Source organism: Excalfactoria chinensis, chromosome 3 (assembly GCF_039878825.1).
Source record: "Excalfactoria chinensis isolate bCotChi1 chromosome 3, bCotChi1.hap2, whole genome shotgun sequence".
Lineage (NCBI taxonomy): Eukaryota > Metazoa > Chordata > Aves > Galliformes > Phasianidae > Excalfactoria > Excalfactoria chinensis.
In genome coordinates, this window is record NC_092827.1 from 71,078,352 (window position 1) to 71,093,577 (window position 15,226).

Below are 15,226 nucleotides of genomic sequence, written 5' to 3' on the forward strand. Positions count from 1 at the left end.
ATACAATGACTTATTTCTCTGGGCTCTCCATAACCTTCCATAAATCCCAAGTACCCAGCAACAATGCAGTGGTAGTTTAAAGTCACCTTCAGACCTCCTCATTCTGCAGCATGACTTTGTCATCACCAATCTTGGAAACGTATCACACAAAAAAATTACCCAGAGACATTGCTGAACTGAAGCTGTGATAGGTAATTAGGGAGTTCTCCACTGCTCTTTGATCTGAAATGAGTACAGCAAAGTAGAAAGAAAATTCCACAAGCAAAGAAAGCAGTGAGGGCCAGATATTCACTTGGAACAACTAGAAATCTTTCCATCGGCCTCAGCTGAACACCACTAGCTCATTCCAGCTGCAAGCCTTACCCTAAATGTTTCTCACTGGAAAGCTGCTGCCATGTGTCCTTCCACATATTTCTGGTAATGACAAAGATCATTTGGTGATTATTATTACCAAGTTCTCCCTATCCAAATGAAGGGTACAATTTGCTGGGTTACTGTTCAGAATGTGAAAGTTGCATTAAGAAACAACAATATCTTGGCCTTACTTATTGCAATTAATTATCTGATGGAAGTCAAGCAATTAGCTATTTGATGGCACTGTTCTTAATTTTTGCATTACAGTGCCAGAATAGTTAAAGGAGTTCTTTCAGAAATTGACACCATTTGCTTAACTGTCAGATACATCAATCTGTATCAAAATGGCAATACCAATCTCCATGGTCCACCAAACTGGAGACAGCATTTTCTTCATGATTCTTACTGCTGGAGCTATGATTAGGATGTTCTCGTGGAATGCAGAAGAGTAACTGGGTCAGGTAAAGACCTGAGAAATCATCTTGATACTAAGGCTGAAAGCTTGGCTGCTTAGGAATGGAGCACAAAAGATTTGCTCTCTTCTCTGTACATACTCTGAAATGCAGAGAGCATTGGATCTGATCCTCCTGCTATAACAGAGTAAATCTCCTGTTCTAAAAACTCCCTGGTTCTCAGAAGTTTTGGCTAAACAACCCATCAAGTTCTGAGCAAAAAATAGAAGTGAAAAACATTAAAGGCAAGCATTTGATCACAGGCATAGCAAGGCTGTAGATGAATTTGCAAACATCAGTTATATCTCGATGCAATAGTCAGAGCTATCAGACTCTCCTTAATGCGTTACACAAAAGGGCTTCAGCACACAAAGCCTGGAACACATCAGTTTACAGATCCCAAGAGGGTCCTGTGGAGTCTATTACTTTGATGAAGTGGTATTTAAAACCGCATTACCCAGCAGTTGTTTAACCCTCCAGATGTTGCCCCTGTGGAGTGTTTAATATGATGTGAAGTGCTGGTAGGCTAGGCCATAACCTCATGTCATCTTTTCAGCAGGTCACATCAGGTCTTACTATCTTCTACTAAATCAATACAGGATAACCTGACAGCAGTTTTCTTCCTCTGCTGCGCTTCTCTAAAATAGTGAAATAGGAAAAAAAAAATAAATAAAAAAATAAAAAATTACAGGGAAAAAGAAAAAAAAAAAAAAAACACAGAAGGAAAAAGAATCAACCCAAAAGAGGAGAAAGGAGATCTGGAAGCACACAAACTCTGGGAAACTTTTGCTCAGTTAGGTTCATAGCTTAATCAGAGCTTGCACCAGCAGCATGGATAAAGCAGCCTGGTGCTGCCATCTGCTGTTTTTGACTTTTCCCATCCTTTTCAACACATCAAGAACCGGCTAAAGAGATCAACATCATGAATATATAAACTCTATTTCTAAACAGAAATAAGCAAGAAGTCTGTATGTGCTAAGTGAGATTATTGTCTCTTAGCATTCTTGACTCTTTTTACACCTCCATTCACCAAGTGATGAGGCATAGTTGTGAGTTCAGCTAATTTTATTTCCTTATGATGATGATTTAGAAACATTTGCTCGGAAATCTCATGTAGCTCTCACAAAGTTCATGGACCTGACACAATCTGTTTTTCATAGTTCAGATATTTGGTGTTACAGGTATTTGTTTTATAGACCTAACTTCTAAAGTTCAGAAAATCAATAATACCCCTTTGATTACAGGCGATTACAAAGAAAACTTTCTGTCCAAAGGTTCCCTGACTGCCTGAAGCTGCAGACTGAGCCTTCAGAATTAGATTCACCACACTTTTCAGAATATGAATAAAATCCCAACGTCTACCAGAAGGAATTCAGTTGGCATCTGCAATGCAATGGAAAACGCAGCAACAACAGCAGAGTAACAAAGTCCTAGGCTACAGCAAGCAAGTATACGCTCAAATGCAACAGCATTAGACACAGAAACAAAGGAAAGAAGCTACTTACCTTTGAAAAGCCTTAGGTACACACAGATTTCCAGCAAAATAGCCTTGCTTCCACTGCCAACCCTTAAATGAGGTCTGGGAAGGGGTGGATCCTGGCTGGGGTAGCCCTTCTGGTCACTCAGGTAAACTGCGTGCACCTGAGCTCTTCTGGGTTGGCTCTGTTTTCCTAACAGGTGCTCAGTCACTGGTTCAAGCTGTGACTTCACATTTCCATTACAGTATCAGATCTACATCATCATTCTGATACTTGGTTAGCAGTGAATCTGTTACCATTTGCATTAAAACATAGTACTGCTAGGTGTACTGTTTCAGAGAATTAGTAACAAAGTTAGAGGGGTGAAAAGCAGAAAAATTAACCGTTACATAAAACTCTGTTTTATTTTTGCATGAAAATCAATTTTACTTCTCAGTGAAATTTTTATTGAAGGTTTCAACAGGGCTAAGGTTTCAACCCTTGCTGGCTGCTGTTAGCACAACTTTGACTGCTGTTACTATGATATTATATCTAAAAGGAACCGGTGCTTAGAGAAAATAATAGTTTGCTGGCCTCCTTCTTAGTAAGTTTTTGAGATTGAAGTATCAAGTATGTGTTCTTGTATTGAGCTCACCATCCCAGCACAAATAATCTCTTGACACATGACTGCAACCTCAAAACTCAATGCCATCGTTGTTCTATCAAATTTGAGTGCATTGACCACTTCCTTTCATTGTTTGAAAATCCTACATAGGAATGTGAAGAAGATATCTGTAGCACATGGTAGCACAGGAATGGATTGTCTGTCACACCAAACTGTTGATAGAAATGTTTTCCATCAGCTGCCTTAGCCCTCTGCTATTCTAATAAACAGTCCTACAGAGTGAAATCTTTGGACTGCAGCTAGTTCTGGCATTTCCTTGTCTGATATTAACAACCATAGTAAAGCAGCATTTATTGTTACCAGAGGTTCTTTTCTGTAATAAACAAAGCAGAGATGTGCAGTAACTTCTTGCTCTGAGGAATGCTCCTTTGCACCTTTGCCAGTCCATTTCCTCCATCACCTACCTCTTTCCAAAGTGCAGGGCTCCTGTAGACTTCTGGCAGCAAGAAGCACTTGCACCTTTGCATCATTTTAGAATGAAACAGATAGAGTTTAAAGAAGTGTTTTGTATGCACTTGGGTGAAAAGAATTAAGCAAGTTAATTGAGCAGGTTTGTGCTTACAGAGTGTCAGAGCTCTTGCTGAAGGTGCAGTTGCTGTCAGCAGCAGAGAATGGACTCCAATCCTCAGAACTGCATCAGTAGCTCCAACGCTGATGTGTAATCACCACTTCAGGTCTTAGACTGAAAGTGTGCAGCCAAAAACTCCTCAGATTCAGACTCTGGGACCCAACGTTATAATGCTACTGATACACCCAGTATTTTACTCTCTTCCCTCTTCTCACTTCCCCGTCCACTGAGCTCAAATATCAATGGTTAATGTAGACATTTAGTGTGATGTAAAATGTAAAGTCAATTGGTAATAATTAAAAAATCTGAAATGCAGATATGTGGAGATACTATATCTGAAAACTTCACTGGTGTATTGGAATCACAACTGGTACATTACTACATGGAGAGTAAATATTTTCAACTCATCTTACCAGACTGGAGTCATTTGCACTCACAAGACTGTAAATGTAGGCCTGAAAATGGAGGTCATATTCAAGTCTATTGGGACCATCCAGGAAATAAAAATCACTGTTATTCTGACAATGTAGTTGCAAATTCATGCTATTTGCTTGGCAAAATTCATGTTTCCTTGCTTGATGCTTTAAGGGAGAGAACACACGCAGAGAGCAAGCTGCTTTAGGTGATATGGCAACTACGGCCAAATAAACGTTTACCTTTTCAGGTTGAGCATACTCCCAGTAGTGAAACCAGAAACAGCTGACCTGATCTTTTAAAACCAGTAGTATTATTTGCTCAGACTTCAAGATGTGAGTTGCCCACACATATCCTCACAGTTTCCTTTTCCTTGCCCTTTATTTTGTGAAGACTGCAAGAAAAGCTTTCAAAGACAACACTCCAGTGATTATTTTGGAAAAGAAAGACATCAGTAGTTCACTTGCTCACCACAGTCCTTCCAGTTGGAATTCTCTTCCTGTTCACAGACCAGTTATACCCTCAGTGAGCAGAGCTCCTCACCTCATTTCACAGCAGTCAGGTATGAGGATGGGAGACTTTACACATCAAAATGTGCCTGTGGAAAATGGATCTGTAGCTTTTGTTTTTTACCTCTAGCTCATGTCAACTCACAGCGTTCCCAAACCACCTTCTGCTGTAGCTGTTAACATCAAGACAATTTCCCCTGGCTTTCTTGGGGACAAAGATATAAAAAATAGACTTTGCTGGATCATTTTGCATGGTTCAGTTTACCTTTTGGTACCAATATCATGTTTAAATGGTTTATATATTAGTTGAGGACAGTTGAGTCATTACTTCATCAGATTTTTTTTTCATCTGATCTGATGTTTTCCATTCCAAGACCCATATCTTTAGTATAATTCTGTCAAAGTACTGTTTTCTGAACATCAGAGCTTCAAAAGTTTTAAACTGCTATTGCTACCGACCTATATTCAAAAGAAGAAACATATTTTTACTGCAGAGGAAAATGAATTTTTCATGCTTCTCATATATTATCTTTATTAAACATTCTGACAGATATGCATTCATTTATTATATGAATAACCTATGGCTTAGTCTGAAAATGCTGGCTGAAAGTTCACAAGAGCAGGCTTTTCTGTGAACTGTCTGTATTTATATAACCAGCCAGCACAATGCTTGAGACTAATGCCTGCCTAGCAGTATTTTGCACTGCACCCCCATGGCTACACCAGGGAAGCCGGGTGTTCTACATCTGAGTATTTCATAATCTCCGAGCAGCTTGATTGGAGCTTGATTTTCTTCTGAAATAGTGCGGGTGGTTCTGAGGAGAACACATAATGACAGTTATCTCCTACTCAAATCCTTAGTGGCTAACATACAAAGCTCCACTATTGCTCAGTGCTAACAGAGCTTTCAGTTAAGCAGAGCTTATGGAAGCATTTTGTAGTCACTAGAAAAAAAGTGTTCTTTGTGCGTGCTGTAGTTCAGAGCTGTAAGGTCTTTATGAATGGTTACTCTCAAAGCGCTACAGAAGTTTCCGTGTTCAAGGTGGTTCCTGGCTCCTCGGAAAAATGAATGTGGGGTTCCAGCCTGGGAGGAGAGAAATAAGTGAAAAAGGAGCATCCTTGACCTAGGCAGGAGAGCTCTGCCTAGTGCAGCTCTGCAGTGGTCACCAGTCAGCACGTCACTGGCTCAGAGGAATGAACACAGGTGAATGCTGACCCCAGTAAACACAATGAGCACCGCTGAATGCAAAGTCCCGACCAGAGTAACAGCTCCTCCAGCCTTATTTGTCAGAGGAAAGATTTTCAGATTACAAAACTAGGAGTCACTATGTGGTCACATAATCACATAACTTAGAACACAGAACATCCTTGAATGAGATCCAATTTAAACTTGAGTATGTCTTTTAGATTAAAAAAGCAACAACAACATCTATTCTCGATTTAAAAATTATGAATGAAAGAAAAGCCACAATATCCTATTGCTGTCCATGCCAGTAGATGCACATATCACTGGTGTAGCTGCTTCCTCCTGTAAAACTGCCCAACTCTTGCCACCAGATCTTTTTTATATCTTTATTTGCTAGATGGGAAGACCATTAGGCCTGAAGTAAAGACTTACCGTCCATGATTGGTCACTCTTTAACTTTTAAGCTCAGAGGACTGGGTACCCAAAGCTTCTACTAGAAGGTGCTTTCCAGTCATTTAGTTGCTCTAAGTGCTGTTGTCTTTCAGGAGAACTTTAGGAGTGCCTGAAGTAAATGGGATGCCTCAGAGCTCAAAACATGTATCAAAGAACAAGACTTCCCTGTCAAAATTCATATTCCCAGGAATCACGGCAGTTTTGGACCACCTTTTCTCCTTTGCGTTTGTGTTTGGCTGATGATCTGGACAAGAGACTACACATCCTGTTTAAAGTTCTCATGAAGAGTGCTCCTGTCAGCAGGCACAGCCTATACTCTACATTCCTCTTTGTTCAATCTCATTTTTGTCAGCAGTAGAAATGACTACTGTTCATTCAACTGCCATCAAATGACCAAGTGCTTCACATTTTCTCTGCTTCAGATCCTTTAATCTTCTATGTATGATAACCCTAACCTTTATAATATTCGACAATGTTTTTAGCGAAGCTTTTATTCTCTTGCTGATCCTTAGTAATCAAGTAGCAGTAAAGTAGCACCATATTTTTGCAGGATACTATCAGACATAAAGTTGCTTCCTGCTGAACTGTTCCACTGCAGAAACATTTAGAACACCATTAGTGTGTGTAGCTCCATTTCCCTGAAGTCATAAGTTATTATTCACTTAATGTCTAAGATATTGCCCAGAGTTAACTGTACCGCATTTTCACTTCAGACATCTCTCTCTAGTGATGCAAGGAAGCTTGGCAAACAAAAATCTCTCTATTTCTGTTGTGCTTCTCAGCTGAGAGTGACAAAGTCATTTATTAATTAATCAGCTTCATTTACTAACTGAAATAATATATACTCCATGTACTATCTGAAATAATAGATCATACATAAATAAAGATAAAGCCACAACAAAGATAAATAAAAGTTTCATGAGAACTAAGTGACAGAACATGAAGACGACCCTGGGAGAACAGTGGAAACAATGCTCTGGTGCCTTGTTTTCCTCATGAAAGTAGATTTTTTTCTGTCTGAAAATTGTTCATACAGTCTTTCCAGACTTGCCAACAGTATCTTGGGCTGCATCAAAACAGGAATGGCCAGCAGGAACAGGGAGGTGATTATCCCCCTCTACTCTGCCCTCATGAGGCCCTATCTGGAGTGCTATATCCAAACCAGGAGCTCTCTGCACAGGAGGGAGGCAGAGCTGTTGGAGTGGGTCCAGAAGTGGGCAACAAAGATGATTAGAGGGCTGAAGTACCTCTCCTGTAAAGAAAGGTTGAGGGAATTGGGCTTGTTTTGCTTAGAGAAAGAGAAGTTTCCAGGGAGACCACATTGTGTACATCCAGTACCTGAAGAGAGCTCACAAGGAGGAGGGGAACCAACTTTCTGCATGATTTGATAGTGACAGGACAAGGGGGAATGGCTTTAAACTAAAAGAGGAGATAATTAGGTCAGATGTTAAGAGGAAATTGTTTACTCAGAGGATGGTGAGGCACTGGCACAGCTGCCCAGAGATGCTGTGGTTCCCCATCTCTGAAGGCGCTAAAGGCCAGGTTGGATGGGGCCCTGGGCAGCCTAAGCTGGTGGGGGGCAGTCCTGCCCACAGAAGGGGGCTGGAACTGAGTGATCTTTAAGGTCCCATTCAATCCAAATCATTCTGTGATAAACTTCTATGGTTTACCCTATGCATCAACTCTCTTTTTTTCCTTTTTCACATGCTGGGTGTCTCTTGACGTGTCAGATGGGTCTCCATCAAACAATTCTCATCAAGCTGCCAAAAGCCACATGCATCATGTAGAAAAAAAATCTCATGGCTCCTCTGACACACGAATTTCTGCAGAAATAACCAGCTATAAATAAGCAGGGATACATATTTTCCATGATTCATGCTGCAGATTCTGCCATAGACTGAGAAGCTGTTGCACAGAAACTGTCCTTCACAGGAAAAATGTTACCAGCCTGTATGATGGTGAGGGAAGCCTTCCAAAACAGGAACTGAACATGAATCAGGTCAGGATGACTCAGATTGTTTTTGTGATTCTGCAGAGAGACAATCTGAGATAATAGCTGGGTTGTGTGAACTATTGCTATAATTTATTGCCATAAAAATTCAAAATACAATGACTTACATTCATATTACTGTTGTGAGATAGATTTTTACTTCTGCTATGTATTCCTAGATCCTTTGTGTGAACAGACACGTAGAATATATATATAAAAGTCTTCTGAATGTTTCTTAGGCAAAATGTGAAATTTCACCCTAACAAACACAGCAGCGTCCCTTTAGTGAATCAAGTAAGCACGTTTTGTTATGAAAACAGTACCGTCACAGCAGGACTGAGTTACAGAGGTAGGTAGACAGACTGAAGACACTGAAGAATTCATAATATGATTATTACGTGTTGAAGCCGGGAGGTTATGATAGAAAAACATTTCCTTTCCAGATGGTGAATAAATAAATAAATAAATAAATAAAAATCACTGGGAAAAAGAAGGCCAAGTCTTTGATTAAATATCAAAATTCATTTTCTGCTGCTTTTAATATGAGGAAAGAAATAAACCCAGGCAATTTCTATTTCACAGAATAAAATTACCACCTGGCTGTTGCAGCCAGTGTAGTGTAGGCAGCACAAAGTACAGTACAAGGACATCTATGATTTTTGTGTGCTGTACAGGCAGGTTAAGTAATTGGTTTTAATTTAAATAACCAGATCTTATGACTAAAGGTGCGAAAAATTCTTCTTTAGTGCTGTACTCCATCTTTGCCAGAAAGCTGTTCTCAATCAAAACTATATTTATCCATTATTTACCAGTTTAGTCAACTGAGGACAAGCTGTACTGAAAATATTTTTTTAAATCGGCCAGCCAGGCAGCAATAGGAATAAGGCAAGGAAAGAAAGAAGCAAAAACAAAACAGAAAGACAAAACACATCTAGAATTCCAGGGAAAGCCTTTCTGTTGACTTTACTAGGGTTTGGCTGAGAACTGAAGTCAGCAGATGAGAATGATGGTTATTAAAATACGTGAGAGAGGCTAGACACTCTGAATAAGTAGGAGACAGAGGGAAGGAAGAAGTCTGCAAGGTAAAGAGAAAACTGCAAACAAGTAAAATAAAAATGGGAAAGCAAGTTAGAAGATATGTGAACGCTGACAATAATGGATAGAGATTTTGGGGTTTTTTTTTTGTAGATTTCCCTGAGTGGGTGCTGGAGTCACAGGGTAGGCTTATTATGGCCAGGAAATTAAAACAGCTGCAAAACTTAGAGAAAGACTATGAAATGTTGGGAATATCACATCTAGGTAGTACTAACAGGAAAGATTTATCTTTTCGTTGTAAATTACAGTTAGTTTGGAAATGACTGGGAAGATTTTGTTATGCAAGTTATACTTTGGATCCTCCCCCTGTGAGAATATTTTAATGTGCTCTTTCTACCCCAACAAAATGATTTTAGTAGTGCAGTGGATTTTGTCAGAGTAAATATATATATATTAATGATGACAATGAAATGACAAACACTAGTGAGGTAAATGCACCTTCAGGAAGCCTTACACTAAGAAAGGACAGAGTCTGAGTTTTAGTAAGAAAAAAAAATCCCAACATGTTAAGCAATGTGGCTGTAATTCTATGGCTAGCAAATACTTCAAAAATGAGCCCTTGTTGGAAGAGTAAACATGAAAGGCATATTTTGTCTTTTTTATCCGTAACAAAGACTGACACACCTTCTGAAGAACAAAATACAATTCTTTCTAAACTATGGAGGCTTGACTGGAGAGCAAATACATGATCTGAACCACACCAAGCCTGGGGATGGAACAACCAACTTGCTGGGAATGTACCTTTACACGAATGACACTTAATGATCCAGTGAGTCTTACAGACCTATGTGTTTGTGCTCAGTGAATGCTGATGTTTGTCACAATGGCAGAGAAACCCTGGATATTTTTTCCTTGGTTTTTGTTTGTTTGTTTTTTAAAAAGAAAAAAGAAAAGAAAGAAGAAAGAAGAAAGAAGAAAGAAGAAAGAAGAAAGAAGAAAGAAGAAAGAAGAAAGAAGAAAGAAGAAAGAAGAAAGAAGAAAGAAGAAAGAAGAAAGAAGAAAGAAGAAAGAAGAAAGAAGAAAGAAGAAAGAAGAAAGAAGAAAGAAGAAAGAAGAAGAAAAAGAAAAAGAAAAAGAAAAAGAAAAAGAAAAAGAAAAAGAAAAAGAAAAAGAAAAAGAAAAAGAAAAGGAAAAAGAAAAGGAAAAAGAAAAGGAAAAAGAAAAGGAAAAAGAAAAAACTGGAAGAGCTCTTTTTTCTTCAGTAAAAACTTAAAAATAGGCAGATAGCATAGAAATAGGTAGCTGATCAACAGGTTGGTAGTAGATAGAAGCTGCTTGCTTTTTTTCTCCCATGCTTTTCTGGTTGGTAAGACTTTAATTTCCTTATCATGTTTCTGATTCAGCTTCCAGTGCAGTGAATGGTTTCCATTTTTATTTTGTCACACTTAGGAATTTACAGCTTTTTCTGTGGATGTGGGAAAGGACCTGGAAGTCTTTACAACATTATAAATGATGGATGCACATGCTGTCGATAGTCCAACTAGATGAACGTAGGCTGCCAAACTTCACATGAAAAGGCATTTTCACCCTAGTCTTACAGCCATGAATCGGGACAGAGATGATCCATCACCATAAATATCTTCTGCATAGCCCAGGTCATGGTCAACATCTTCTTTCACTGCACCAGGATACTGGTGTCCTTGTAAGCTGCAGCACCTCCTCACCTTTGGGTCCATGGAAGCATTGTAGACTGCTTGCTTCTGTTGTGGAATGCTGCTTCCAAGTCCACTACACCACTTCCAACAGTTATCTCGCTTGGGCTTCTGCTCCATGCATGTAGGCACCATGAGCTGATGTCCCAGGTGAGAAGGATATTGCTCTTTCCAATTTCTATGTAGGTACAATGTGATTCTTAGTACAAAGTCAAAGAAGAATCTTGCCAGTTCTCAAAATCCTTGGAGAATACAGTAAGGAGAGTCCGACTGACAAAAGCCACCTCCAATGAGAGACAAACAGTCACAAAATTGTTTCTTTTCCTAGCATGCATCTCAGCTTGCTAGATTGCTTTCATCAGTAGCACCCAAGTGGTAAAAGATTATATAGGATTGCACAAAAAGTTATGTAAAGCCTTGCAAGTAAGGAAGAAGATTATTTGGTAGCAGTCTCCCACATTGTAATGCTTCAAAAACATCAGCTCTGTCACTAAATGGCCTGCAGGAATCACTGAAGCTTCCAAAAATCCAGCATTTCCCTGGAAGCCATCAGATCTTCCTTCCTCCATCATCAGCTGACAGGTCTTGAGCAAGCACAAATTACTAGTAATAGTAGTATTAGCAGTAGGGTCATTGCATCATCTAGATGGGAAAAGGCTTCAGGACAATTAAGCTTAAGCATCAAGCTGACCTTCCTAAACTATCACTAAACCATGCCCATTACTAGGAGCAGCAGTAGCAATGATAGCAGCAATACTACTAGTAATGCTTGATCCATAATGCTCCTCACAGGACGCTTTGAAGACCAGTTTTCCAGCAGCGCAGTGCCAGTTGCACACACAGCAGGCAGCAGTAGAGCACATCTGTTTCAAAGAACACGCTGTCTGCAGCAGGCACTCCTGTGCTCATGTACACAAAGACACCAGCACACTTGCTGTAGGACACAGGGGGTTGGAAGATCTGTTCCTACTGTGGCCGAGGATGGAGCTGCGCTGCCCGTGCTGTAGCAGTAAGCCACATGCAGCCTGCATCCTGCTTCTCTGTACATGCAGCACCACACAGCAACACTCACCAGCACAACCTGATATCAGCCCTTCTGCTCCTTGGGAAGTCAGCACCGCTCAAAGCTATGCAAAATCCACAACCAGACCCCTTGGTTTTGGTTCCTGTGCCTGCCCAGCCGCATCACCAGACTCTCTCAATATTACCAAATGATTCATACAAGAGTGATGTCTCCGGGCACTCTGGGAATGTCCTGCCTGCTGTCCCACCTCAGAACGTGACCCCCCACTTTGAGTGCAGCCCTTTGAGTTATCCTTCATTTGTTTGTTGGTGTGTTTCCTCAGATCAGCAGATCGCTTTGATTATTTGCACATCTGGAAGTTGTCACACGCTCTTTCTGACCGTGACCATCTGAAATATTATCCAGCAGGACTTGAGGGAAACACAGTATGGAAACAAAAACGTCCTACTCATAACAACATGTGGCAGAAATTACTAAATGACACCATCCCAAAGGGGAGTGCCATATATCCAAGCAAAGATAAACTTCTCCCCATTCCCTAAAGCTGGGACAATTGCTTTACACTGCATTCGGTCCAGACATAATATATGTATATATATTAAGACATATATATATATATTACATGTAAGTACTTAATATATTTTTTTCATTCAGCATCATGTAATGAAAGTTATCTGTCTGTTACAAGGGCTGGGGTGTAACAAAGCCATTCCTTCTATCCCGTAAGTTTCAGAGGGGCAGACTATCTTCCCACTCCATGATTCTCCATAGATAAGCCTCCCTCAAAAACAGTTCAGAGGACACCAGGCTGTACAGCCTCTTGATCCCACACAGCCCCTGCGGTAAAGCTGCAATTTGACGTGCAAAAAACCAACATCAGATGGAGACAGCTGAAGTAACAGAGGCTGTTTCTCAGCAATCCCAACACACGGACGGAGTGGGGAAGAGGGCAAAAGCAGCTTGAGATGGCTGCCCGAGAATCCCGGTGTATTTGCACGCACGGCTTTCCCCGAGACCCCGCTCCTGTCCCGCGGCTCCGGGTGGGGGCGCCGTTCTTCGCCACAGCACCACCGCGCGGTGAGCGCCACCGCCTGCGGAGCCGTGCGCCCCCGCGAGGTGTCAGCAGCCGTCCAGGCCAGGGAGGGGAGAGACAGGGCCGCTGTCGGCAGCGCTGTACCGAGAGAGAGAGAGGGCTCGGTGAAAGGAAAGGGGCTTTCTGCGCTGTCTTTCCGTAAGCAGCGGTATTCAGCAAGGCTTAACCAGAAGTCCAAACGGAAAGAAAGGGAAAACGATCGCTTCAGAACAACTGGGGAACGTGAGGAAGGAAATAACAACAAAAGAGTCAATGAAACGAGCAAAGAAAAATACAGCCCCCCATCCTCCTCCCCCCCCCCCAGAACAAAAAAAGCCCAAACAAACAGCCCCTCCCTTTTACAGCACCAAACTGTTTGCTTTACTACGCTAAAGAAAATTGCTTTGACTGATGCTGAGTCCTCTGGTTTAGATTTTATGCTCTATTTAGATTCCTTAGATGACAGACTGTAACGGATACCAAAAACGTTCCATCCAGCGCAGATACAAAATTTGTATTTTAAACTATTACGCAAGTCCAAGTGAGTGCTACTGCTCTGATTATACTTTATCCTTAGCAGAATTAAAATCTTGGCCATACTGTGGCAGATGGGCGCTGATACACTGACCGTGCTGGTGATGCCGCATCAGTACCAATAAACAGTGCTGCAGAGCCCAGGGGAGAGCTGCTATGAGAAACCAGCACTGCGTGGTACTGAGGAGGGGTGCTGAATGCTGCAGGCAGTGTTTCTCTGACCAAGTAGGAACTTGCAGCCAGCCACAGGACCACAGGCAACTTTATAAGTCTTTGCCACACCAGCAACGTAGCTGTTTTTCTTCTTCCTTCTTTTCTTTTATACAGTGCAAACTTTGTTTAGATGAGAAGAAAACACAGGGGGGCTCAGCGTGGTTTGAAGAACACACAGATTAGGCTCCTCTGGTGCCTATCCTCGGCCTTTTATTTCTGTATCGAGCAGTGCCAGCAAGTGTGTGTGTCCTGCATCTCCCTCTCCTATGCCACTTCCCCCAGAGCTTTACTGGGATAAATGGAGTGGGGGCTGCAGCCACCCACAGCCACTCACAGGAGGCAGAAGTTGGTGGCTGTAGCACAGGCACCAGTGCCACTGCTGCAGAGGTTATTTCTGTGTCCTGATCATTCCTCTTCCCTTGTTCTATTCATTCCTCTGGGTCTCTTAGCCTCCAAACTCTTTGTTTTTCTTTTCTAGGGCTCACGAAAAGACACAGAGTGATCAAAGGCGCTCTGCCCCATCTGTGTCATTGGTGGAAAGAGACTTCAAAGGCTTCCAGAAGACATGTGCACATGCCCCACATAGGAGGTGGGGTGGGCAGCAGTGAGAGGAGTCGTCAGAAACATCTTTCAGAAGTTTTAAAAAAAACAAAACAAAACAACAACAAACAACACACCTTATTGTACCAAAGAGGTGTCACAGCTGGCATCCAGGTAGCAAGCATGATAGTACCCACTCAGCAAAAGTTAATCACACTTTAAGTCAGTCCTGGCAGGTTTCACATCTCCGACTGCAGTTTAAGTGTGCTGGGAGGTTGGGGCAGGAGGAGGCAGTGTGAGATGCCACCAGAGGCACTGGGAGATCAGCAGATACTCAGCTCTCCTTGTAGACAGGGACCCCAAAGTGCAGTTTTAATGTGGCAATGAGGTCAGAGTAGATAATAGAGGTCAATTAGTTCATCATTTGTTCCAGTCAGCTCTGACCGGCAGATATTTTAGAAATGATCAGCCAAAAAACAAACAAACAAACAAATAAAAAACACAGAACTTTCTTTTTTAATAAATAAATAAATATCTTTTCCCTCCGTGTAAGATGCCTAAGTGTCAATAGCAGATGAACACAAAAACAAAAATAAACAGATCTTATCAGCCTGTATGACAGGAATTGCACTTGTGAAGAAGCTCTTTGGAACAAAATGAAACTCTGACATTATGTGCTCTCATTAGAGGCAAAAAAAATAAACACAAATCAAAATCCCTCCTGCCTACACACGCACCAAGTGGGAGCACAGCTGGAGTGACTGCCCTGTGTCTGGGTTTTGGAACAGAGACAAGAAAGGATGAGGGGAAAAACATGAGAAGGGAGTCAAGAAAGGAAATCTAGACAGAGCTCCTGCAAGGCTATTTAAGTGATTCAGGTGGGGTAAAAGAAGAAAAGGACCAACCTAAACTGTCTTAACAATTACAAATGCATCCTAAAACTGGCTTTCTAGACACCTGTTTCATCATTAAGTAAACATTATCTGTCTAATTACCTTCACTGTATATTCAACAGTTTTAAACAGTCA

The 15,226-nt window shown here is 41.2% G+C and overlaps 1 protein-coding gene across 4 annotated transcripts in view; it reads right to left on the reverse strand.

Annotated features, from left to right (window-relative positions):
• Positions 1-4,926: 4,926 nt before the first annotated feature.
• The window catches only part of RGS7 (regulator of G protein signaling 7), a 237,511-nt gene continuing 227,211 nt past the window's right edge, over positions 4,927-15,226 (reverse strand). For all 4 annotated transcript variants that reach the window (XM_072332703.1, XM_072332691.1, XM_072332704.1 and 1 more), the window contains one exon: positions 4,927-5,523. In XM_072332703.1, coding sequence (XP_072188804.1) covers positions 5,362-5,523 — 162 coding nt within the window. In that variant the 3' untranslated portion in view covers positions 4,927-5,361. The remainder of the gene's footprint in view (positions 5,524-15,226) is intronic.